The 26,380-nt window shown below is 40.7% G+C and overlaps 1 protein-coding gene across 1 annotated transcript in view; it reads right to left on the bottom strand.

The window, feature by feature from the left end:
* LOC138739337 (E3 ubiquitin-protein ligase SH3RF3-like) overlaps nucleotides 1–26,380 on the bottom strand; it is a 380,804-nt gene that overhangs the window by 22,435 nt on the left and 331,989 nt on the right. The window contains exon 8 of the mRNA XM_069891161.1: nucleotides 22,326–22,639. Within this exon, the coding sequence (XP_069747262.1) occupies nucleotides 22,326–22,639 (314 nt within the window). The remainder of the gene's footprint in view (nucleotides 1–22,325; nucleotides 22,640–26,380) is intronic.

Below are 26,380 nucleotides of genomic sequence, written 5' to 3'. Positions count from 1 at the left end.
CTGGGTCAGTTCATTTCGTCTTCTTCTCCTTCTGTCATTTTAGGCGGTGGAGGTCCGCGGTAGGACTTCTCTATTGTGTTCCATGTACAGTTCCCAAATTTGTTCGAATACTGTGATGTTATTTCTTAAAGTGTATGTTATTTTTTCCAATGGAATACATTTATTCATTTCTATGTACCATTCCTGTATTCTCAGGCTATCTTCTAATTTCCAGGTTGACATAATACATTTTTTGCTACAACTAAGGCTGAAAAACTGTCTTCAAGTGTCCCAGTCCCTTCTCACTCACCATCTGTTTCTCCTAAATAAACATCTTTGTTCTTTTGTCTTCTTCCAGAGCATTACTTTCTTTATAGTCAATATTTCACTGTGCCTTTCTGTCTGAGCTGTGAAAAGTTTTGCTGTGAATGGTTTGAAGCCTGTGTTAGCCCTTAAAGTGACACTCACTAAAAAAACAGGAGCTCGTAACATAATAAAGAGTGACTTTTACAGAGGTTTTTGTCACTCAGCTGGCATCTGTCCAATATATTTGGCAGAGGACTCTTGGAAGTTTGCAGAATAAAATCGACAATGGCTTCTCTGTGTGCATATTTATTAAAAACCAATCATGGTTTCTTTTGATGCAAATATTAGGAGCACGTTAAGTGTCTTGAGACTTCAAGATTTTAATCAGCCATTTATTTTACTTTGTTTTTGTGTCCCACAATGCAGTGCTAAGTTGCTAATTCACAACTTTTGGAATCTTTTTGTAGTTCTAGATTGACTTGATCTTTGATTTTCTCTTCCCTCAGAAGAATGAGTAATTTGGTGACGGGGCTGCTTTAATGCATAGCAGCAGAGAATTGTCACACAATTCTGGAACTAACAAGGACACCCATGTCTCACTCCAAATAAACTCATCTCTAAATTCTGAGACCTAGCAAACACCTTTGCAACTGGATCCTCAACTTCCTGACCTGCAGACTACAAACAGTGAAGATTACTGACATCACCTCTACTACAATAATCCTTAAAACCTGTGCCCTAAAAGGTTGCACACTCAGTTCCTTACGACACTCTATATATGCATGTCCGTATGACAAACATAACTCAAACTCTATCTACAAATTTGCAGATGATACCATCATTGTAGGTATCTCAAACACTGATGAGAGGAGAATAGGAAGGAGGTGGAGAATCTGATTGCAATCTCTGCCTTGGCAGCAAAACAAAGGAGCTGGTCTACAGGAAATGGAGAGGAGCTTATGTCCCTGGATGTACTGATGGCGCTCAGGTGGAGAGCTTCAAGTTCTTTGAGTGAAAATCACTAACAAACTGTCCCAGTCCAACTGTATCAATGTTAAAAAGCAAGAAAGCACATGAAAGACTTTCTCAGAAAATGGGAAATTCAGGTTTCCTCGGTCCCTTACCAACTTTTACAGATGTTCCATCAAAAGTATCCTGTGCAATGTATAATGCAGCTTAGTATGGCAATTGCTCGCCCATGACCATAAGGAACCACAGACAGTCATAAACACAACTCAGGTTATCACATACTAACCTAACCTCCATTGACCCTGACTACACCTCCCACTGTCTCGAGAAAGGTGTCAACATATTAAAGAACCCATCCCAGTTGTACTCTTCATCCTCAGCATTGGGCAGAGGATGCATGAACCTCCAGATTCCAGCACAATTTCTTTAAAGCTGTTATTAGACTCTTAAATGGATCTCTCACTGGGAAAAGATGATGGCCTTGCATAGTTTGCAAGTGTACTCTTTTATGCTACTAATTGAAATACTACACCCAACATTATTGTTTACTTCTATTGTATTACCTGCTGTGTGAGTTGACCTGCCTGGTCAACAAATTTTTTTTTAGAAGTGTAACACTGCACATGACAATAAACTATTCAACTGATCCTTACTCATCTGGAAACTAATCAATCCCACTTCAGATCCAGATGAGTTGCCATATAAATGTATATAAAAATAGGGACTAACTCTTTTTCAGTCTCCTCCTTATTTCCATTGTGGAGACAGCTTTTATATCAAATTTAATACTGAAACACTGGGGCTGAATCTGGCCGGTTTGCATGGAGAACTGCCAGCAATCTCTTACTTCATGGGTAGCTCATTTCTGACATGCACAATCAACCAGAGCTGAGCTACTGGGATTAGTTTGCATCCAAGTCCTCTGCATTATGTCAGCGATAGTTGGCTTATGAGTGAAAAATATGTGCAATTTGTTTTTATTTTGCTTAACATTTTAATTAATCTCTAATTAAGGTATTTGCAATGTATTTCTTAAATTATATTTTTTCATATAATTTGATTTTAATTGCCTCTAAGATCAAATACATTTGACATTGCAAGGAGTCAAAAGGCCATTCAGATGTTTTGGGTCTCAGTATCCACAGTGAGGTTTCTTTTATTGTACTAAAATAAATTGGGTTCTTTTGATTTACTTCTATTTTATTAACAACTCATGACCTTGTGGGGTATCCATTTTGCAATGAACCTAAGGTGGAACATTCTTCTTCTCCAACTCCCTCTAGTGGTCAGAAGGATCACCAAAACCCAATCACCACACCCTTTTTCCTTAAGATGGTCAATCTAGCAGTGGTTCTCAACCTTTTTCTTTCCAATCACATACCACCTTCAGCAATCCCTTACTAATCACAGACGACCTATGGCATAGGGATGTGAGTGGAAAGAAAAAGGTTGAGAACCACTGATCTAGCAACATTACACGGTGATATGGCATTCATTTCAATTCAAAGTTAAACACAAACAAACACAAGCAGGAGCAGCACAAACTTTTTAAGTGTGCAGTTCCTTTTAGACATTCAGTCTGTCAGGTGCTTTAATAACGTGTGTGGATTTTCTCAACACAGGTGCTTGTGTCAGCTCTACTGGTTCACTACTGTCTAGCACTGGTGGTGTTTCCTCTGTTGCTGTGCAGGCTGGACCTTCTGCATTTGTTCTTGCAGCACCACTTGTATTTTCAGCAGGCTCCTTCGATTCCTCCTCAGTATTTGACCATCCTTTGTTGTGACTGTGTAGGACTCAGATTTACATCCTCCAGAACAGTGGCCTTCTTGTCCTATGTGTTAGAATTTCTGGGTCTCACTGTGTCATATTGTGCCAGTGGCCCTAAGCTTTTTGTGACTTGTCATAGTTTGCTTTTTGTCTCCTCTGCAGAAGCTTTTGTTTCTGTTTGACATCTCTGTTCTTGTTTGGATCTTCAATGTAGGGAAGTGTGGTGCATAGTCACAACAGGAGCTCAGCGGGTGACATGCCATGTTCAAGTGGTGAAGCTCGTTAACTCAACAGAGCTAGATAAGGATCTGAGCCACCGTCTTGTGCTTTCTTAAGCAGCTGTTTATCTATGTGAACTCCTTTCTCTGCTTGACTGTGGAATGCAGAGGATTTGAATTGACATGTTGAAAATCCTACTCTTCTGCTAAGTTCTGGCATTATCTACAACTGTAAACAATTTGAAGAATTCCATGTCTTGCAAAGATTGATTTCATACATTTGATCAAGCAGGCAGCAGAAATGTTGGAAAGCAGCCCAACCTCGGGATACTTCGATGGATAGTCAATAACCAGTAGGTAATTCTTTCCATCCAGATGGAACAGATTAGTCCCAACTTTTTGCCATGGCTCCTCTGGTAAGTCAGTCATGTTCATGGGTTCCTTTGGCTGCTTTGTGTAATGTTTCTGAGATGTCTCACAGCTTGAGACCATCCTGTCAATGTCAGCATTTATCCCTGGCCAATAAACTAGCATTTTTCCATTCTAAAGTCCTCTTCATGTAGCCTTTTCAGCATATCTTGTCGTTGAGTTGAGAAATGATAATTCTGCTCTGTCTGAGTGGAACCCCATTGACAACACTCTGCTCTGATGTTGTAGTATGGCTGACATTCATCTCTAGGCCAACCTTTATTCATATGCTTGATGACCTTCTGTAGAACTGTTTAAGCTGTGATCTGTTTGGATTTCATGTCAGATACAGGGAGAGATTCAGTGATCAGGTTCACATCCGTCTCTGTGGATCTCTAATTGTGTGCTTCACTCTGTTGTCAATGCATCAGCCAGCAATTGGTGTACACCAATTCAAAGTCATGATGTTGTAGCTTCATTATCAGTCTTTGAATTTGTGGTGACCTCTCTCTTTCAATATTTGAGTTTTATAGAACAAGCACACATTGTATAAAGAACACAAGGTTACAAAATATGGAGAATACAAGTACATTTCCAAAAATAAAACAATAGTGATATACCCCTTCCCTGTAAAATGTTTTCAGAATGGCAAAAGAAAACACAAAGAAAAGAGCTCTTATCCCCACGGAGAAAACCTGGGATGTTTTGACATAACATTAAAGGTCGGATAGTTCTGCTGATTCTATATTACTAACTGAAGAATAAACCATGTACATAAAGAAATAAGTACATTCAATGTTTTAAGGCAAACTGATTTAATGACCATGGAAAAAGTCCATAAAAGGACTCCAGAAAGGTTTAACAACTTTTATACATGATATACTTTCAAAATTGCATCAGATTTTCCTCGATAAGATTAAAAGAGCATGGGAGCATGTTCTAGTTTTCTATCTCAGACAAAAATTGGTATTTGATTCTTAATTAACACTTCTTCACTACGTGCTCGACATTCCCTTATCCAGGTCAAGGTTGTACATCAGTACATTAGTCTAAAAACAAATTATCCTGTATACTTCCTGATCTAATTCCCCGATGTGACAGATTTAACATTAATCTTGAACCTAATCCTTTAACGGCTTTGTTTGGAGTGTTAGATGATATTAACAAGATATTTTCTTCATCCAATAATCGTCAAACTATTAACAACTCTTGTGGCATGAAGAGCTATCCTACTAAAATCGAAAAATACTGTTCCACACACTAGTACTCAATGGTTATGTCATGTTTTGCCTTAATCTAGAAAAGATCAGGTATTCCACATTGTATGCTAACACTAATTTTCATAAAATTTGGAGTCCTTTTATGGATTATTTACATGATGATATCCCACTGAGATTTTTCTTGATTATGGCGATTAATGGCTTGTGGTCTGTCTCTGCCATTATACCATTCACGTAGCTGTGGAATTTCTTGAGTCCATAGACCAGAACTAGGCACTCTTTCTCTATCTGTGCACATTGACATTCAAATGTGGTCATCGTCCTTGATGCATACGCAACTGGCCTCCAATCTTCTCCCACAGCCTGAAGTAATCTGGAACCTATTCCATCTTTTGAAGCATCCATAGCTATTTTCATCCTGGATGGGTCAAAGAACGTCAAAAGTACTGGTTCTGTAGTTAGAATAGTCTTCAGTTGTCCCCATTCTTCCTCGTGGTTGGCTGTCCACTTGAATTCACATTTGTCATGTAATAACTTCCTCAGGTACATTGTTTTGGAAGACAGGTTTGGAATGAATCTACCAATGAAGTTGATCATTCCCAGGACTTTCAATATTTTTTGTTAGTAGGTCTGGCATCTCTAGAATTGCTTTCACTTTGCTCTTGTCTGGTTCCACACCTGCCTCTGACAGCTAATCTCTCAGAAAGGTGATTTCCTTCATACCAAACTGACATTTTGCTCTGTTTATCTTTAATGCATACTTTTGGATGCGTTGTAGCACTTTGATGAGCCTCTCATTGTGTGCTTTTGTGCGAATCCTTATAGGATCATATCATCCATGTGCACATGTACCCCATTTATGCCTTCTATGTTGTGGTCTATTGTCCTGTGGAATACTTCCGGAGCTAAGAAAATTAAAAAAGCCATCGTCAGACAGGAGTATCAGCCAATCGGTGTATTGAATGTAAAGTATTTTGTGATATCTTCATGCAGTTTTATTTGCCAGGCCTGGGATGCATTAATTTAGTGAAAAACTTTGCACCGTCCATCTAACTTGTATTTTCATCCCTGTTTGGAATCTGATAAAGTTCACTCTTTATATTGGCATTCAAGCCTTTTGGATCCATACACACATGTAGGTCACTGTTCTTTTTGACACACACCATTGAATTCACCCATTCTGTGGGCTCCTCCACTTTCTTTATGAACTCTAGTGATGTCATTCGGTCAAGTGCCTACTTGAGCTTGTCTTTTAGTGGCGCTGGAACCTGCCTTGGGGCTTGCACTACTGGTTGTGCATCCTCCTTTAACTGTATGGTAGAACAACAAATCCCTTGAAGATGTCTGGAAATTGATGCTGTTAATGTGGTACACCCTCTTAACTAGGCTTAACTTTTCACATGCTTTGTCACCAAGCAGTGAGTCATGTCCATCTGGACTACTGCAAACTTGAGGTGCTGCTCTTTACCTTTAACTTTCACCTTGAGTCTATACGTACCTTTTGTGAACAGAATTTGTATGTATCTATGGTTTTATCTTCATTACCCTGATGTCATGCTCACAGATCAAATTGGCCTTTGCCTTGTGTCCAGCTTGAAAAAGTAATATCTGCTCCATTTGCATTCACTGGCACCATCCACTTGTCCTGCTCAACTCTGTTCATGCTTGGCTGTTCAGTGTCTGTTGGTTTGAAACCTTCCTGCGCCTCCGTGCTCATGAAGAATGCTTCACTGAGGGCAGTTCAAGTGTGCACACTTTCATTTCTGTTTTGTTTCCCTTTGGAAAAACATTGCTTGCATAGTGATTTTGTACTTTGCTCTTGCTACAGACTTTTCCATAGTCTGGGTATTGTTTTGGAGCATGTTGAGTGCCACATTGTTTAGAATTGAATGGCTCTCCATCTTTTTGTTGTTTCCTCTCTCATTCTCTGTCTATGTGTGTGTCCAGACACTGTGGCTACAGCTCTGTCTTCATTTTCATCAGCCCTTTCACTAACACTGAATATTTTTGCATGCTGCAGAGCTAATTGATCGGCATGGCATATCTTCACAGCTCCAGCGAAGGTAAGTTCCATCTCTCGTAGCAACTTCTCTCCAACTTCCTTGTTAGTAATTCTGAACTCAGTTTGATCATAGATCATTGAATCTTGCAGCCAGGGGTGCAGTGCTGCCGGAACTCACTGGAGCGCCACTCCCGCACTTAACTGGGCCGCTTCAGGACCGCTACGGAAGTGCTCCGACACATCACAGAGGCAGAAGAAGCCCCTCCTGTCCCCCTCCCCCCTTGGTTCTCAGCAGCCAACTGCCTCCTTTTGTCATCAGCACCCCCTTCCCCCCCAAACACTGTTCTGAAGTCTCAACAAACTTCCTTGTTGCCGTTTTCATGAGCTCCGGCACCTAAATATTTACCACTGCTTGCAGCGATCCAAAATTGAATGTTCTTGCTTTCAATTTCAAGTCCATTAAAAAAAATATGAAAGCTCTCTGCCTGCAGCTGTGTGCATGAGCAGAACACGTACCTCTCAAACACTTCATTTTTCTTTGGTGAGCAGGGTTCATCAGACATCTCAGTAACTTTATTGAACTTGCCCTGGTCTTCTGTCTCAGCAAAAATAAACATGTTGAAAACCTCTAGTGCTTGAGGTCCCACCACAGTAAGTAGTAGGGCAATCTTCCATGCATCCAGTTTGCTATCGAGTCCAATGGCTTGAATGTGGTTATGTTAGGATGGTTTATACCCTGTGTAGTCTATTAAAATAGGGTCTGGGTATATCCTGTTATATTCATATTTTCTTGCAACATTGGAGGCCATCCAACCTATCTAGTTGCTGCCAAATTTCAAAGTACTATATAGTGCCAGACCCCATTTATTTCACAAGATCACAAGACAAGACAAAGGAACAGAAGCAGACCACTAGGCCCATCGAGTCTGTTCCATAAATCAACACTAAGCTACTCTGCACTAGTTCCAATTTCTGGTCTTTTCTCCATATCCCTTGATGCCATCACTAAAGAGATATTTGTCTATTTCTTGTTTAAATGCTCCCAGTGATCTGGCTTCCACTGCTGTATATGGCAATGAGTTCCACAGATCCACGACCCTCTGGCTAAAGAAGTTCTTCCTAATCTTTGTTTTATATGGATAACTTCTAATTTGACCCCTTGTCCTCTATTCACCCACCAAGGGAAACATCTTATCCACCCTATCTAAACCTTCAAAATATAAAATGCCTCCATGAGATCTCCTCTCATTCTCCTATACTCCAATGAATACAAACCAAGAGCTGCCAAACACTCCTCACGTTTGCCCTTGCATTCCGGGAATCATCCTAGTAAATCTCCTCTGCGCCCTTACCAACAACATCACATCCTTTCTAAGATAAGGGGCCCAGAACTGCACACAGTACTCCAAATGAGGTCTCACCAGTGCCCCATAGAGCCTCATCAACACCTCTTGAAATGAATGCCAATATAGCATTCGCCTTCTTCACTACCAATTTCACCTGGTCAATCACTTTTAGGTTTCTTTGTACAAGGACACCCAGGTCCCTTTGCACATCCGAGGTCTGAATTTTCACCCCAATCAAATAGTATTCTGCCTCTTTATTTCCACTGCCAAAATGTACAACTGTACATTCCTCTATGTTAAATCTCATCTGCCATTATTTTGCCCAGTCTCCTAGTCTGTCTATATCCATCTGCAACTTTACGGTTTCTACTACACTTCCTACTCCGCCACCTATCTTGGTGTCATCCTCAAATTTGGCCACAAAACCATTTATACCACAACCCAAATTATGAATATAAATTGTAAACAGCAGTGGCCCCAATACCGACCCCTGCAGAACACCACTTGTTACAGACAGCCATCCAGAATGAGAACCCTTAATTTCAACCCTTTGCTTCCTATCAGCCATTTTTCTATCCAGTTTAATAACTTCCCTGTAATTCCATGGGCCCTCATCTTATTTAACAGCCTAATATGCAGGAACTTATCGAAAACCTTTTGAAAATCTAAATAGATAACATCCACCGTCTCTCCTTTGTCTATCCTACTTGAGATTTCTTCAAAAAAACTCTAATAGGTTGGTCAGGCAGGATCTACCCTTTAAAAAACCATGCTGACTTGGACATATCCTGTCATGCATCTCTAGGTATTTCATCACCTCAGTCTTAAGGATTGACTCTAATATCTTCCCAACTACTGACGTCAGACTAATCAGCCTATAGTTTCCTTTTTTCTGTCTCCCACCTTCTTTAACAACAGAAACGTATAACAATATTTGCTCTTCCCACTGATTATTCTACTACCCACTTATACTTGGTGAAATGCACAGTAGCCATTTAACCTGGAAGCACATCTTCAGGATATGGGAGAAAACTATAAGAACCAGTGGAAACCCAGGTTGATGAAAATGTGAGACACCATGGTTAGCCTAGTGGTTGGTAAGCATGTGACAGATTATAGATATGTTTTTGTGAGATAAATTGGGGGCAGGTTTTAGTGTAGGTCACATACAAACACTTTAAAACAGATCTTATTTAAAATACTGGAGCTCTGCTCATGCTAGAAATGTCAGGGCCAACAGTCTTTGCAAAAGCTTTGGAGAGTGCCCAAGAGACTTTACTAATGTATTGTTGTTTACAAAAAGACAACAGATGAAAGAGCTTGTCGGAGCTGCCTTCTGTCTGGAGGGGAACTTGCTGTTCTAAGAGGGTCATGTGGTTTGCAAGCAGAGAGAGTCAAATAGGCTTTTTCTGAGAGAGAGAGAGAGAGAGGGGGATCAGTTCTACAATTTTATAGACAGCAGCAGCAACTAGAACAGGACAAGCTGGCAAGCTTACAGAAAACCCCATTTGTAGTGCTTGGTCAAAGCCCTTATGGTTCATGCAAGAGGAGAGGACTGGCTGTCTAATCTTTCACTTGGAATAAGAGAAACAAAAAGGCAATCTGTGGTGACCTGAAAGAAAGAAGTTATCACCTGGGGAACACTGAGGGGGACAAATTTATTCAGCAAAACACTGAAGTGGCTGATTAAAAAAGTAATCAGTTGTGCGTGTCACTGTACAACAAATCTTTCTCTGAAAACCGACAAGAACCTTCCTAAGCAGTAACCATTTACCTTTCAAGCACCAAAGCCTGGTGAACCTTACAAATGTTAAATTCTGTGCACAGTATAAGAATTGCCTGCAACCAATGAACTCAAAGGAATGAGAAGTGAAATTGGACTGTGAACCAAAGAACTTATCTGCTTAAAATTAGAAGGGGGTTGTTAGGTTAGTTAAGTCAACAGTGATAAGTTAAAGTGTGATTCTGTTTTCATGTTCAAAGATAATTAAAATCATATTTTGTTATAAGTAACCATTTGTCTTGGTGAATGTCTATTGCTGCTGGGTTTTGGAGACTTCTGGACTTGTAACAAACGCAACTCTATTACAGTGCCTGTGACCCAGGTTTGAATCCAGTACTGTCTATAAGGAGTTTGTATGCTCTCCCCATGACTACGTGGGTTTCCTCTGGATGTTTCAGGTTCTTCCCACCTTTCAAAGCATACCAGAGTAATTGGTGTATTTGGACAGCACGGGCTCATGGGCGATAAGAGCCTGTTACCATGCTCTTAGTCTAAATTTTAAAAATGTGAGTAATATAGGATAGTTTAATGAATCATAAAGTTATACAATATGGAAACAGGCCTTTTCACTCACCAAGTCTGTGTCAATTGAGTATCCATTTATACTAATTCCACAATAATTCCATTTTATCCACACCATAATCCACTCAACACCCCCCTAGTTCAACCACGCTACAAACTGGGGTAATTTCTAGTGGCTAATAATCTTATAAACGTGGATCAGATTTTATTGCAAGCCAAGGAAACAATGGCCAATAATGTGGATTTGAAAATTCACTTAGTTTCACCCATCATAAATATTTCCTTTCTGCTTTCCACCCCTCCATGATCTTAGCCAGCAGTTTTGCAGAGAACAGCACAGGCCTTTCGACAGACTGTTGTGTAGTTGGTGTATGTCAGTTGGCACAACTTTCTCATATCACACCAATAACTTTTTACATCCTTATGCTTGAATCTTCTATATGTGCCTATAAGACATAGGAGCAGAAATAGGCTATTCAGCTCATTGAGTCAGCCCCGCCATTTAGTCTTGAGCTGATCCATTTTCCCACTCAGCCCCAGTTCCTGGTATTCTCCCCATATTCTTTCATGCCTTGGCTAATAAAGAACCTATCAATCTCTGCCTTAAATACACCCAATGCCTGTGGCATCAAATTCCTCACCCTCTGGCTAAAGAAATTCCTCCATTTCTCTGTTCTAACTGGGTGCACTTCAATCTTTAAGTTGTGCCCTCTTGTCCTAGACTCTCCCACCATGGGAAACATCCTTTCTACATCTTCGCTGTCCATACCTTTCAACATTCAAAACATTTCTATGAGATTCTCCATCATTCTCCTAAATTCTAACGAATACATGCCAAGAGCCATCAAATATTCCTCATATTTATTCCTGGAATCATGCTTGTGAACCTCTTCTGAACCCTCTCTAATATTAGGACATCCCTTCTTAAATGAGGAGCATAAAACTGCTCTCAGTACTCCAAATGGTCTCACCTGCATCTTGTAAAGTCTCAACATCACATCCCTGCTCTAATATTCCTCTTGAAATGAATGTCAGCATTGCATTTGCCTTTTTCACCATTGACTCAACCTGTATGTTTACCTTCAGGATATACTGAATGAGGACTCAGAAGTACCTTTGTATCTAAGAATTTTCATTTTTCTCTCCCTTTAAAAAATAGACTGCCCGCTTATTCCTTCTACCAAAGTGCATGACCGTGCACTTTCTGACATTGTATTTCATTTTCCACTTCTCTGCCCATTCTCCTAATCTGTCCAAGACTTTCTGCTGCCTCTGCATTTCCTTAATAATATCTACCTTCATATAATCTGCAAACTTGGTTATGATGTCCAACACAAGAAGAAGTGGCCCCAACACTGATGCCTGTAGAACTCCACTAGCAACTGGCAGTCTACCAGAATATGATCCCTGTGTTCCCACTCTGCTTCCTGCAGATCAACCAATGGCTCTACTCATGCTAGTATATTTTCTGTTGTACCATGGGCTCTTGTTAAGTTGCCTCATTTGTGACACTTAGTCTCATTTTCATTCTGAAAATCCAAATACTCAACATTGCATTCACTTTATCCAGCCTGCTTGTCATTTCAAAGAATTTCAATAGGTTGGTCAAACAAGAGTTTCCATGAAGGAAACCATGCTGGTTTTAGCCTATCTTGTCATGTGCCTCCAAGTGCTCCAAAACCTCATTCTTGATAATAGATTCCAACATCTTCCCAACCACTGATGACAGGCTACCCAGTCTACAATTTCCTTTCTGCTGCTACGCACCCTTCTTGAATAGTGGGGTGACATTTGTGATTTTCCAGTCCTCTGGGACCATGCCAGAATCTGTTGATTCCCGAAAGATCATTACCAATGCCTCCACAATCTCTACAGCTACTTCTTCAGAATCCAAGGGTGCAATCCATCTGGTCCAGCTTATCTACTCTTCGACCATTCAGCTTTCTGAGCACCTTATCCTTTGAAATTGTAACTGCTCTCACTTCCCTTCCTGATACCCTTTTGACATATGGCACACTATTAATGTCTTCCACAGTGAAGATTTAGTTTCTCTACCTTTTCCTCATCTCCCATTATTATTTCTCCAGCATCATTTTCTAGTAGTCCTATATCTACCTTCACCTCTCTTTTGCTCTTGAACCTTTTATACCCTCTTTAATGTTATTTGCTAGCCTACCTTCATATTCCTCTTCTCCCCCTTATGTTTTTAGTTGCCTTCTGGAAGTTTATTTAAAAAAAACTTTCCACTAATGTTTGCCTCCTTTTATGCTCTTTTGCTTTACATTGGCTTTTACTTCCCTTGTCAACCACAGTATGACATTTTTCCATTTGAATATTTCCTCTTTTTTAGGATGTATTTATACTGCAACTTCCTCATTTCTCACAGAAACTTCATTATTCCTGTTCTTGGGTCCACACCTAATCTATTTTGGCCAGTTCTTCTCTCATGCCACTGTAATTCCCTTTACTCCACTGATGTACTGACACACTTGACTTTATTTTCTTCTCATTAAATCTCAAATTGAACTCATTCATATTGTGATCACTGCCCCTTAACAGTTCCTTTGCTCTAAGCTCTCTAATCAACTCTGGTGTATTACACAACATCCAATCCCATACAGCTGATTCCTTCATGGTCTCATCAACAAGCTGCTCTAAAAAGCCATCTTACAGGCTTTTGACAAAACCCCTCTCTTGTGATTCAGTCCCAACTTGGTTTTCCCAATCTACTTGCAGGTTAAAATCCCCCATGACTACCATCACATTGCCCTTCTGACATGTCTTTTCTATTTGCTGTTGTAATTTGTTGCCCACATCATGCTACTGTTTAGAGTCTGAAAATAACTGTCAACATTGTGCTTTTACTCTTGCTATTTCTTAACTCAACTCACACTGATTCTATATCTTCCGATTCCCATGTCACCTCTTTCTAATAATCCTTACAAACAGAACCATCTATTGTACCAGCCTCTACTTTATTTTCTATCAATCCATGTGGGTATATTACCCTCAACTGTTTGTTGTACTGTAAGTGTTCAACAGCTGTAAGTCGCATCTAAAGCTCCAATTTATGCTGATGTTTAGAAATTTGGCATGTATGTCTTGTAGCTTCATTGGCTCTATTACTGGCACAATGTCAGACACACTTACATAAATTGTTTTAGAGAGATGTCCTGTCCAGTTTCTCAACAACAGCCAGTTCACTGACAAATAATTACTAAGCAATTTAACTTGGGATAAATCGCTCGTATGCAATTATGTGCATTAAAGATCAGCACTAATTTTTCTATTTTGTAAGCTTATGAAACTGCTGTTCAAAGGTTGCTTGAATTAGTGCAGTTCTGATTATTAACCAGTAGGTGATGCACTTGAGTGAACTATGAAATCTCATCCCTAACTTGTCATTGAGTGCAGGTACTCCCCAAGTAACGACCGTAATTCGGACTGAAGGATTGGTCATGTCTCAGAATGTACGCATGTTGGAATTGTTAAAAAAAAAATTGAGGTTTATGTTGTATTTGACAAACCATAACTGGGATGTAGCACAAGAGCCAAGATGTTCGTGCTTACCTTGTTCATCAGCGACCTGGGATCTGTCGGCTGGGCGTGACCATTTTGATTCCTGTGCACGTGGGCGAGTCTTCAGTTGGTGCACGTGCGGGCATGGGCGTACTGGAGTTCCGTGGGCGCATACGCAAGAATTAAGCACTCTAATGATATTGAATTCACACCCTGAACTCACACGCATGTGCCAACCAAGCTTCAATATGCAAATTGTGCCTGCGCCAATCAAAGATTAGCGTATGTACTCCGAAATTAACATGGCCCCGCCCAGCCTACGGACCCTGACTAACAAGGTAAGTACACACATTTTGGCTCTTACGTGCCCTGTATCACTGTTATAGTTTGTCAAATACAGCATAAACCATGTCAATTTTATATTTTTCTTAATTTTTTAAAACGCATTTTCAGTCATATGTGTGGATGGATGCAAGTTGCATGGGTTGCAAGTCAGGGAGTACCTGCAATTTAAAAATATTACATTCATCAACTGGCCATGAGAAAGTTTCCTAGTGTGACCACAACAGATTAGAACAGTAGTTTTCCAATTTTTTCTTTCCACTCACAAGTATTCCCTATGCCATCAGTGCTCTGTGATTAGTAAGGGATTGCTTCAGGTGCTTAAGCATTGTCTGCCCCCCGCACCAAACAATAGGAGAAAGAGAGGCAAAAGAGATTCCCTTCAGAGACAACGAGTGCCCGTGGATTTGCCTCCAGAGCTCCCACAACCTCTGCAGTTGCACAGACTCCAGTTCAAACCATCAGCCACCCAAGCTCCAGATCCAAACCTCCAGTACGATTATGCCTTCAGCGCCTGACCGAAGCCCATTGGGAGCCATTCTTGACCTCAGAACCAACCCTTTTGAATCTTGTTCCCATGTTCCAGCAGCCCGCAACCTGTGTGGGTCCTTTGCCCACAGGTCTCCAGCAGCCCACAGCATGTGTGGGCCCTTCAGCCACTGAGTTCAACGCTGGTTTCTTTAGGTTCGTTATCCTATACTCTTCCTCAACAGGGGGTGATCTCCTGGTTTCTGGTGCCCTGCGCTCTCCGTTGCTCACCTAGAGTCTATAGCCCCTCATGGTATGCTGCCCAGCACAGGTGCGGCCACCTTGAGCACAGCCCTCTGTGGTTGCAGGATTTAAAAAAAAGTCAGCTCCTTTAACAAGCTGCTTGAAGCCTGTGCAGAGCTGGCAGCATTAACCGGGCAGTAGGACCCTGTTTCCCCGCCTCCCGCTCTCCTGGGTCTGCACCAGTGGCAATGCATTAGAGCAGCTCTGGCAGCGTTGCTATATTGTTTTTGATATGTCATCCTGAGAAATAGGTGCTGGCTGTCCACCTTTGTAATCTTGTATACTTTTGTAATAAAAACAGCACAATATTACACAAAACTTGCTTTCATCTGCCGTAAGGCAGATAGATACAACATCGGCAGAAATGGGCTGGAGCGTCTCTTACAGTCTGAGAAAGAGAAGCAAAAGAGAGTGCTCTCAGAGTCACCGAGTGTCTGTGGATTAGCTTCCAATGTTTCCACAGCCACTGAGTTCATCGCTGGTTTCTGTAGGTTCGTTATCCTATACTCTTCCTCAACAGGGGGTGTTCTCCTGGTTTCTGGTGCCCTGCGCTCTCCGTTGCTCACCTAGAGTCTATAGCCCCTCATGGTATGCTGCCCAGCACAGGTGCGGCCACCTTGAGCACAGCCCTCTGTGGTTGCAGGATTTAAAAAAAAAGTCGCTGCAGCCCGCAGCTGGTGCGGTTTGCTCACCTTGAGTCACCAACAGCCCGTTGCCATGGTCACTGTCTCTTGTGTCATGTCCTCTGCTTCTCCTTCACAAATGAGGGGGGGGGGTCTTCTCCCCATTTTCTGGTGCCCTGCACCAATCCTCTGCTTCCCCAGAGTCTGCACCCCTTGAGGCTGCTGCCGATCATCGGCATCGCCATCTAAGGCCAAACCCTGCGGTTGTGGGATTTTCAAATAAAACTACCGTCAGCTCCATTAATAGGCCGTTTAAAGCCTGCATGGAGCTTACGGCAGTCGGACTGGGCAGCTGCATCCTCCGGGAGGGCTGTGTCTCCGCTCTCCATAGGTCCGCACCAGTGGCAGCACTCCTGTTACAGCAGCTCTGGCATCATCACCATTCTCAATACCTAAGTCACCTCTTGTCCTTCATTGCCCCAAACCAACAGCTCTGTCAACCTTGCTTCATATGACATGTTCTCTAATCAAGGCAACATCCTGATAAATCTCTGCATCTACATCCTATAAGAAGGCGAGTAGAACTAGACTAATATTCCAAGTACGATCTAACCAGTTTTGTAGAGCTGTAACATTACCTCATGGCTCTTGAACTCAAATCCCTAACTAATGAAGGCCAATACACCATACGCCTTTGTAACCACCCTATCAACTTTGTTCATTTTGTCTATTATCATTTTGTAACTTCCTATAACCTTCTTTTTCTTTGGCTTGGCTTCGCGGACGAAGATTTATGGAGGGGTAATGTCCACGTCAGCTGCAGGCTCGTTTGTGGCTGACAAGTCTGATGCAGGACAGGCAGACACGGTTGCAACGGTTGCAAGGGAAAATTGGTTGATTGGGGTTGGGTGTTGGGTTTTTCCTCCTTTGTCTTTTGTCAGTGAGGTGGGCTCTGCAGTCTTCTTCAAAGGAGGTTGCTGCCCGCCGAACTGTGAGGCGCCAAGATGCACGGTTTGAGGCGAGATCAGCCCACTGGCGGTGGTCAATGTGGCAGGCACCAAGAGATTTCTTTAGGCAGTCCTTGTACCTCTTCTTTTGTGCACCTCTGTCTCGGTGGCCAGTGGAGAGCTCGCCATATAACACGATCTTGGGAAGGCGATGGTCCTCCATTCTGGAGACGTGACCTACCCAGTGCAGTTTGATCTTCAGCAGCGTGGATTCGATGCTGTCAGCCTCTGCCGTCTCCAATGAATGTTGAGGATGGAGCGGAGACAACGCTGGTAGAAGAGTTCTAGGAGCCGTAGGTGATGTCGGTAGAGGACCCATGATTTGGAGCCGAACAGGAGTGTGGGTATGACAACAGCTCTGTATACGCTAATCTTTGTGAAACTGAGGTCCTCCTATAACCTTCTACACTATCCAAAACACCACCAACCTTTGTATCATCTGAAAACTTACTGACCCACCCTTGCACTTCTTCATCTGTTATTGAAAAAAAATCACAAAGAGCAAGGGTCCCAGAACAGATCACTGTGGAATGCCCTTAGTCACTGATCTCCACACAGAATATATTACATCTACCACTACTCTCTGCTCTCTGCAGGCAAGTCAATTCTAAATGCTTGCATCCAAGGTTCCTTGGATCCCATGCCTCATGACTTTCTGAATGAGTCTATCATGAAGGACCTTGTCAAATTTCTTACTAAAATCCATACACACCACATCCACCGCCTTACCTTCATTAATTTCCTTTGTCAACTCCTTGAAGAATTCAATAAAGCTTGGGAGGCATGACTAGTCTCTCACAAAGCCTTGTTGAATATTCCCGAGAAGACTATACTTCTCTAAATGCTTGTTAATTCTGTCTATAAGAATCCTCTCCAATAGTTTCCCTCCACTGACGCAAAACTCAGGTCTATAATTCCCAGGGTTCTCCCTCCTACTTTTCTTAAACAAGGGGACAACATTTGCCATTCTCCAATCTTTTGGTACCAGTCTTGTAGCCAGGGAGGATGAAAACATCATTGTCAATGCTTCAGCAATCTCTTCCCTTGTTTCCTGTAATGATCATGAGTATGTATATACCATCTGATCATGGGACTTGACTATCTGAATATTTTTAAGGAAATCCAGCATTTCCTCTTTCTCAACCTCAGCATACTCCATCCAGCATATTTGTTTATTCTACACTATACTCACATTCACCAAGATGCTACTCCCTAGTGAACACTAAAGCAAAGTATTTAGAACCTCTCCTACCTCCTTTGCCTTCAGGCACATTTCTCCTTTATGCCAAATCAGTCCTACCCTCAACTTCATCATTCTTTTGTTCCTCACATACATGTAGAATGCCTTAGGCCAGTGATTCTCAACCTTTTTCTTTGCATCACATACCACTTTAAGTATTTCCCTATGCCATAGTAAGGGATTGCTTAAGGCAGTATGTGGGTGGAAAGAAAAAGTTTGAAAACCAATGTTTTAATTGTACCTAATTCACTCGCATTTTCATAACTCCAAAGGAAATGGCCCAATGACAAATTTTCTCAAGCAAAATATTTCAGTGACAATTGGATCTAGAGCAGTGATTCTCAACCTTCTCTTCCCACTCACATACCACCTTTAGCAATCCCTTACTAATTACAGAGCAGCAGTGGCATAGGGATTACTTAGTGGTATGTGAATGGAAAGATAAAGGTTGAGAACCACTTCCTTAGGGTTTTCCTTAATCCTACTTACTAAGGTCTCCTCATGCCCCATTCAACCTCCCCCAAGTCCTTTTTTGAGCACCTTCCAAATAATTTTCATGTTCCCTTCCTGTCCTATGCTTTCTAAACCTTGTATGTTCTTCCATTTTTCTGCATTTTTATTACACATTTTATATGCAATTTGCCTTTAAAAGTAGATATGGTGAACATTGGTTGGATATATACTTAATCAATATATTTATTACAGTACTTGGTTTAAAGAATATCAAGCAGTTTCCCAAGGTCTGTACAATTCGGTTCTAGGTATTGTTACAGAGTTCTGTGTTGTGTATTGACCTATGTGTTGTGTGGTTTTATGTTAAAATGTGACAGTTTGCCTTTGAGAGCCAAGGCCAAGGTAAAGGTGGACTGCAAAGAGTGGAAGATGGACTGGGCAGATGATCTAGAAATTTCTGGACTTGGAAGACAAACCACCACCAAGCAGAGTCATTGTCTGGGCGGCAATTTAGGATGTTGGTCATTTTAAAAGGGATGAACATTCCGAAGACAGCCAGAAGGATCCGGACCAAGCCAGTTGTTCCTCTCTCTGTAAGCAACACAAGAAGACAACTTCGAATTTTGTGCTCTCTCTCTCTCTCACAGATCTTTTGGCTTCACTTTACCAAACAAACTGAATTTTGTTTATGATCTTTGGTTTGGTTGAGATCGAAGTTTTGTGAGTCTTGTGTGTTTTGTGTCTAAGTTTTTTTGTGGGCTGGTTGAAAATAAAACTTACTCGACTTTAATTACATATGTTATATTTAAGCTGGGAAATTTATTAGTTTTACACTGTTATAGAAATTTGCATTGTAACCAGTGGGCATTGTTATAAAAGGGGTGGGGGGGGGAAATTTTGAATTAAAGTTTGAAGGTGAATTTTTGTTAATAAAGTAATTGTTCATCTTTACCCCTGTGTGATATGCCTTCTTTGTGGTTGCTAGTTTGATCTTGTAAAAGTATGCAGTGAGCCTTACTCCCAATACAATCTGGCTGTTTTTATTGTTTTCAAATAATCTAGCAGGTCCTGATAAGTATAAATGTTTGAATCCCAGCCATTGGAAGAAGCAGCTGAAGATCATAAGACATAGGTGTGGAAGTAGGCCATCAAGCCTGTCCTATTCTCCTGCCTTTTCCTCGTAACTCTTAATTCCCTTCCTTATCAAGAACCTACATACATCACTCTTAAATATACCCAATAACTTGGCCTCCATACCGAGCCATGGCAATGAATTCCACAGATTCACCATCTTCTGGGAAAGTAAATTCCTCCTCATTTCTATTCTAAAGGGAGTTTTTTTGTATTCTGCCTGCTGGTTCCAGACTGCCCCACCATCAGAATCATCCACTTCACACCACTCTATTCCAGGCTTTTCAGTATGCCAAATGTTTTAATAAGATTCCCCCTTCATTCTTCTTAACTCAAGTGAGTACACAAATCATTCTCTTAAACCTCCTCTGGACCTTCTCCAATGCCAATACATCCTTCATTAGATAAGAGACCAAAACTGCTCACAATACTCTAAGAGCACTCTGATCAATGTGTTATAATGCCTCAACATTACATCCCTGCTTTTATATTCTATGCTCTCGAAAGGAATGCTAGCATTGCATTTGCCTTCCATACAATTGATTCTACATGCAACCTGACTTGCATGAGGACTCCCAAGTCCCTCCACACCTCTGATTTCAAAATTTGTTGCCCATTTCAAAAATTGTCTACACCTTTATTTCTTCCATCAAAGTACACTTCTCTGCACCACATTCCATCTGCCATTTCCCTGCCCAATATCCTAATCCGTCTAAGTCCTTCTGCAGAATTGGTGCTTCCTCAATGCTACGTGACCCTCCTACCAATCAGTGACAGCCAAACGAAAAAGGCTCCTTTTATCCCCACTCTCTGCCTCCTGCCAGTCTATCTGCATTAATATATTTCCTGTAATACCACAGGCTGTTATCTTGCTTAACTGCCTGGTGTGTGGCACCTTGACAAAAGCCATCTGATGATCCAAGTTAACAACATCCACTGACTCTGTCAGTCCTTCCTGTTATTTCCTCAAAGAATTCCAACAGGCTTGTCAGGAAGATTTCCCATTAAGGAAACCATGCTAACTTTGGCCTATTGTATAGTGGACCTCCAAGTACCTGAAACCTCATCCCTGATAATAGATCTAATCCCAAAATATTTAATACTCTCTTCAGCCCATCAATATGCTCACTGATGAATGCTGCTTCCCCTTCATTCTCTCAAGAGTATTAATCCTGACATCTGCAGGCCAGCCAGGATTCTATGCTGTTTCACATGGTTCAGAAAGCTGACTTTTTCAGTAGCCAAATACTTGGCTATAGACAAGTATTTCTAAAGATAGTTCAGAAATGGTGAAAAAACATTGCGGTCATGGGGGGGGGGGCATGGTTAGCCTAGTGGTTAGCGCAATGCTGTTACAGTGCCAGCAACTGGGACTGGGGTTCAAATCCTGTGCTGTCTGTCAGGAATTTGTACATCATCCCCGTGTCTGTGTGGGTTCAACCCCACCCCCCCCCCACAAGGGCTCCAGTTTCCTCCCAGGGGTTGTAGGTCAATTGAATGTAATTGGGTCATGGGCTAAAATGGCCTGTTACCGCACGGTATGTCTAAATTGAAATTTTAAAAAATTCTGTACAACAGTGGGCTTATTATTTAAAGTGGATAAAGAATGTACCAGTAACATGCCAGACAAGTTCCCGAGAATGCATCTTATGTCTGAGAGCATAAACAAATTTTAACCATATGCTGAGTTGAAAGTGAGGCAAAATTCTATTCTAGGACTCCACCCAAATAGAAATCAATGGCTCGGGATATTACAACAGAGTAACCATTTTCAGATGAAATAACATGGTCATTAAAACACAGGATGATTTAACTAATAAAACTGAACATGTGAAGGCCCTTTGTTGAAGGCCCAAGAATTATCTAGTCAATCATTGTAGTGAATCTATGTTGAGCTGTCAGTCTCTCTCTCTCTGCTTAGTCTTGCTTTACTAACATTAGTTAGACATGTATTATCTCTACCACTTAAGATACTCCCCTTGGGTATAACTGTGTATGCACCCATTGTCTTTCAATATTGTGTCACTAGTTTCTGCTAATAAAAGCCATGATTACTGCTTGACTACACTGCCTTCGTCTTCTTCATTAAGTGGCACTTCAATCATATAGTTTAAAATATTCAGTATAACCTGCCAGCCACTAATTATCACACATATATGATCTCCAAAATACAAGGTAGAAAAGTACCCTCTGCGAGAGAGGAAATTAATACTTTGGACTCTGTGTCCTGGTTTTCTGCGACTACCAACAAATGCATATACTCGGTGTCCTGTCTTTGCAGGCGTACCAATAAGTGGATATACTCCATGTCCCTGTTTTCTGGAACTACCAACAAGCACATATACTCTGTGTCCCGGTTTTCCCGGACTAGTTTTATAACCAGCCACCAACTTATTTGTACTGGTGTTGGTACTGTAAAGTGTATCTTTGCAAAGGTTGGGGTAAAACAGCTGCTTCGCCAAGATCTACAAGAAGAAAAAGTACTGGAAGTAGATGTAAGAATATTCAAAATGATTGTTTGAGTATGTAGGACTATGTAGAGTATGAACAGGAAAGTGACCAGCCAGATACAATGTGGTATCAGTGACTGAACAGATCAAGTAACTCTGTTTTACCCATGGGCCCAGTCCGGAGTATTTATATATTATGAAAGGTTAAAAATAGCCAGAGTCCAAAGGTTTGAAAACCCCACCATGAACAGTCACACAGTAGTACTTACCCTTTCACTTTTCCGCTCTTCCAGTTTGGGTATTGCAGATGCAGAGTTTGATTGGCTGCAAGTTGCTGGACCACCCATCGTATCTCCATTCAAGTTGGCAGCATTAACATTTGGTGGAGTAATTGCTGCAGCTGCTGAGGTGAGTGAAATGGTTGGTCTGGTACCAGGAGCTCCAGAGGTTTGATGAGCATGTTGTGGAGAGGTCACAGGTTGCGGTCTCACCACAGTGGCAGGGATTCGGGTGGGAGGACTTTGTGTTCTCAGTGGTGGTACAGTTGCCGTTGGACGGTCAAGTGCTTGAACAGCAGGATGGGCTGCGAAAAAAAGTAAAGCATTGCAGAAGTGTTGGTTAACGAGTGACCCTTGATTTGCAGCAAATATTGAGGATATTATTTCCTCAGATTATTTTCAAATAATGATTATGCCCACATTAAAACACAAAAAGGAAAGCAGAAAATTATACACAATATAATTCACAATCCTGATGGTGTTTTCTAATAGCTGCAGATACCTGGGATTCTACAGATTACATTTGATCATTTAAATTATTAATATATAATATCCCCCTAAGCCTTTTCCAAGTCCTAAGTAACAAAAAAAAAATTATTAAATTAATGGCCTTTGAAATTCTTCTGTTCACTGATTTTTCTTATTAAACAATTCAAGCTTTAAATTTAACTCCTGAAACATGACAGTAATAACCATGCTATTACCAGTTCTCTGAAATGCTGCACTCTGGTTATGCTTTCCTTTTTTTTAAAATTTTTTTTATTTTTCACACCATAAACCACATTGATCATGATACATACATTTTCCTTTTCAAATATATAGTGTCATTTTCTCCCCCCCTCTCTCCTCCCATCCCACCCTCCCTACCTCCCCCCCCATCCATTTAAAGTACAAAATCTAAGATACATTAAACCAGTCAAACAATGTTGTCATTCAATAAAAATAAACAAGAAATTCCACTGAGTCAATTTTTTTCATTTCCTTCTCCTTTCGTTAATTTAGGTAGTGAATGTCCCCGGTAGGTTTTCTCTATTGTGCTTTCCTTGAAGACGTTTGTCATTAGGCAGCAGATGACAAAACCACATCAAAGCAACAATTCATAATTAGGTTTTAAGGAAGCAAAAGAAACAACCACAAAGTAAAAAAAAATGGACTGTTGCTTTCATGAGCAAAAAGTCAGTTTGTTTTAAGGCTCTGCTGTATGTGACATCACCAGGAGCTGGGAGCAGTTGGAGAGAGATTGGAGAATCACGTCCAAGAGATGGATGCAGCGGACCTTCCAATATTATATACCTTCTCCTTCAGTCCACAACCTGTCATGTTTAACTGTGGTCAGTTGATAAAATACAAACACATTTTCCTCTGAATCCCAGATCGCTAATTTATAATATTTTTAATGATGGAAAATTAATATTGGAAACATTACACCAGAAATAAAAATAATTATGTATTCTCAAAATGCATACTCAAAGCCCAGAATTTTTGACATGGAGCTGTGTTAAATTGAAATGTCCTTGTGCTGCCTAGAGGCCAAAAGTCTCCAGAAACACATGTAACAGAAAATGCACACAATTTATTCACCCAGTAGTAGTTTGTAGGCTTTATTATAAATGAGTGGAGTCACACAAATCAATCCCCAAAATGTTGGCCAAAAATCTCAAATGCTCAGGAAATAAAACAGGATACATTACTAAGATACATGTAGTCAGCTGGCCTCTGGGACTCGATTAGTTATAACATCTGAGGCACAAAGAAGTAACTGACTATCATGTGTTATGTACTCAAGACAGCAGTAATAGAAATTAGCCAAGACAGCATTATATTTAAAATAATATTTTAATTATTTATTCCCAATAATATAACACCTCATCCTACTTAACTTATCTAATTTAACCCTCAACTGTGTGTGTGGGAGGAGTCACGTGATGGAGTAGTGGCCGGACAGTGAACTCCAGCCCTCTCCAGAAAAGTCGGGAAAAACAAAGGAAAACACAAAGGCACAGAAATAAAAGCTACAGAAAAGTGAGTATAAAGGTGGAAAGAAGATGGCGACAAAAAAGAAAAATCGAAAGCAACGGTAAGAAGAGAGGAAGAGAAGACAACGGAGGAAAAAGGTGAAGGCTTTACCTGTTCGAAGAGGCCCGCTGCGGAGAGAGAAACCCGCTCCCTCAGGTCGGTAAATAATGGACTACAAAAATGGCTCGCTGAGCCGAGTAAAAGTGCGCAACCGCGCATGAAAAAAAAAACACCGACGGGAGGGGGGGACCAGCTGGGGAGTCGATCTCCACAGCCGGCAACGACAGCTGCAGAACACCTGCAGCAAGAAGAGACCACAGAAGAAAATAGAAACAAGAAAGAAGAGAAGGAAAAGGCAACAAAGAAACAACAGATGGCCAACCCAGAGGAAGAAGAAGAGGAAAAGGAAGAGTACAGGGAAATAGAAGAAGAAAAGAAAGGCAAGATAAAGGAGGTACTTTCTCTTATTAAAGGATACATGGAGTCATTTAAAGAATGGCAAACACAGGAATTTAATGATTTAAGAAAAAGAATAAACAACACAGAAGAGAAAATGAATAAAATAGATATGACCTTAACAGAAATGGGGAAGAAAATGGACAAGATGGAAGAGCGGGCAGTAGCAGCAGAAATGGAGGTAGAAGACTTAAAAAAGAAATTGGAGGAATCTAATAAAAAAACTAAAGAGACACAAGAACTACTAGCTCAAAAAATAGATACAATGGAAAATTATAACAGAAGAAATAACATAAAGATAGTGGGCCTTAAGGAAGATGAAGAAGGCAAGAATATGAGGGAGTTTATAAAAGAGTGGATCCCTAAGACCCTAGGGTGTCCAGAACTACAGCAAGAAATGGAAATAGAAAGGGCACATAGAATATTGGCCTCTAAACCACAACCACAACAAAAACCAAGATCTATTGTAGTAAAATTCCTAAGATATACTACAAGAGAAAAGGTACTGGAGAAGACAATGGAAAAAGTAAGAGAGGGCAACAAACCACTGGAGTATAAAGGGCAAAAAATCTTCATTTATCCAGATATAAGTTTTGAACTCCTAAAGAAGAGAAAAGAGTTCAATACAGCAAAGGCGATTTTATGGAAGAAAGGGTATAAATTTATACTAAAGCATCCAGCGGTATTGAAAATATTTATTCCAGGACAACAAAACAGACTATTCTCGGATCCAGAAGAAGCACGAAAATTTGCAAAACAATTACAAAAATAGACTGAGGGATGAAGACGGGTAATGAGAGTAAAAATGATCACGATTGATATGTATGTGGGTAAAGACAAAAATAGACTGAGGGATGAAGACGGGTAATGAGAGTAAAAATGATCACGATTGATATGTATGTGGGTAAAGAGGTATAAGAGTGAATAGAGACAATGTGCATACGTGAATGTATCTGTACTTAGAGGAAAATATAGATAGTATAGACAAGAATTAATAAGGGAAGGTAATGGAATAGAGAGAATAAGGAGGGAATTAAAAGAGTGACCTTTGTGACATATGAAAAGTGAAATCTTTTCTGGGGGGGGCTGGGTGGGGGGAAATAGCGGTCACTGCAAAATCAGTTGACGCTTGCGAGTGGATTCGCAAATCCAAATGGAGAGGGGAGATGTGGTTGTCCGACAAGGGATAAAGGACAACTCAGGAGGGGAAGGGGAGATTGGGGATAAAGAAGATAGAAATAGGAGAATAAGGAAAATGTTGGATGTTGTAGGAATGTTGTCTTATAAAGAGTTGAAAATAAGAAAACAGAAATGGAAAAGGAGGAAAGGTAATGATGGAAAAACGGAAAGAGAAGATAAACAAAATATAAAATGGCTACGCTGAACTATATGACTTTAAATATTAATGGAATACATAACCAAATTAAAAGGAAGAAACTACTAAATTTAAATGAATAAATGTATTCCATTAGAAAAAATAGCATATAGGTTAAGAAATAATATTGAAATATTCGAACAAGTATGGGAGCCTTACATTAAATACAATAGCAAAAACCTACCGGGGACAAACATTG

The sequence above is a fragment of the Narcine bancroftii genome, chromosome 7 (genome assembly GCF_036971445.1).
Source record: "Narcine bancroftii isolate sNarBan1 chromosome 7, sNarBan1.hap1, whole genome shotgun sequence".
NCBI lineage: Eukaryota > Metazoa > Chordata > Chondrichthyes > Torpediniformes > Narcinidae > Narcine > Narcine bancroftii.
Note: the sequence above shows the minus strand (reverse complement) of the source record. Positions and strands in the feature narration are given on the sequence as shown.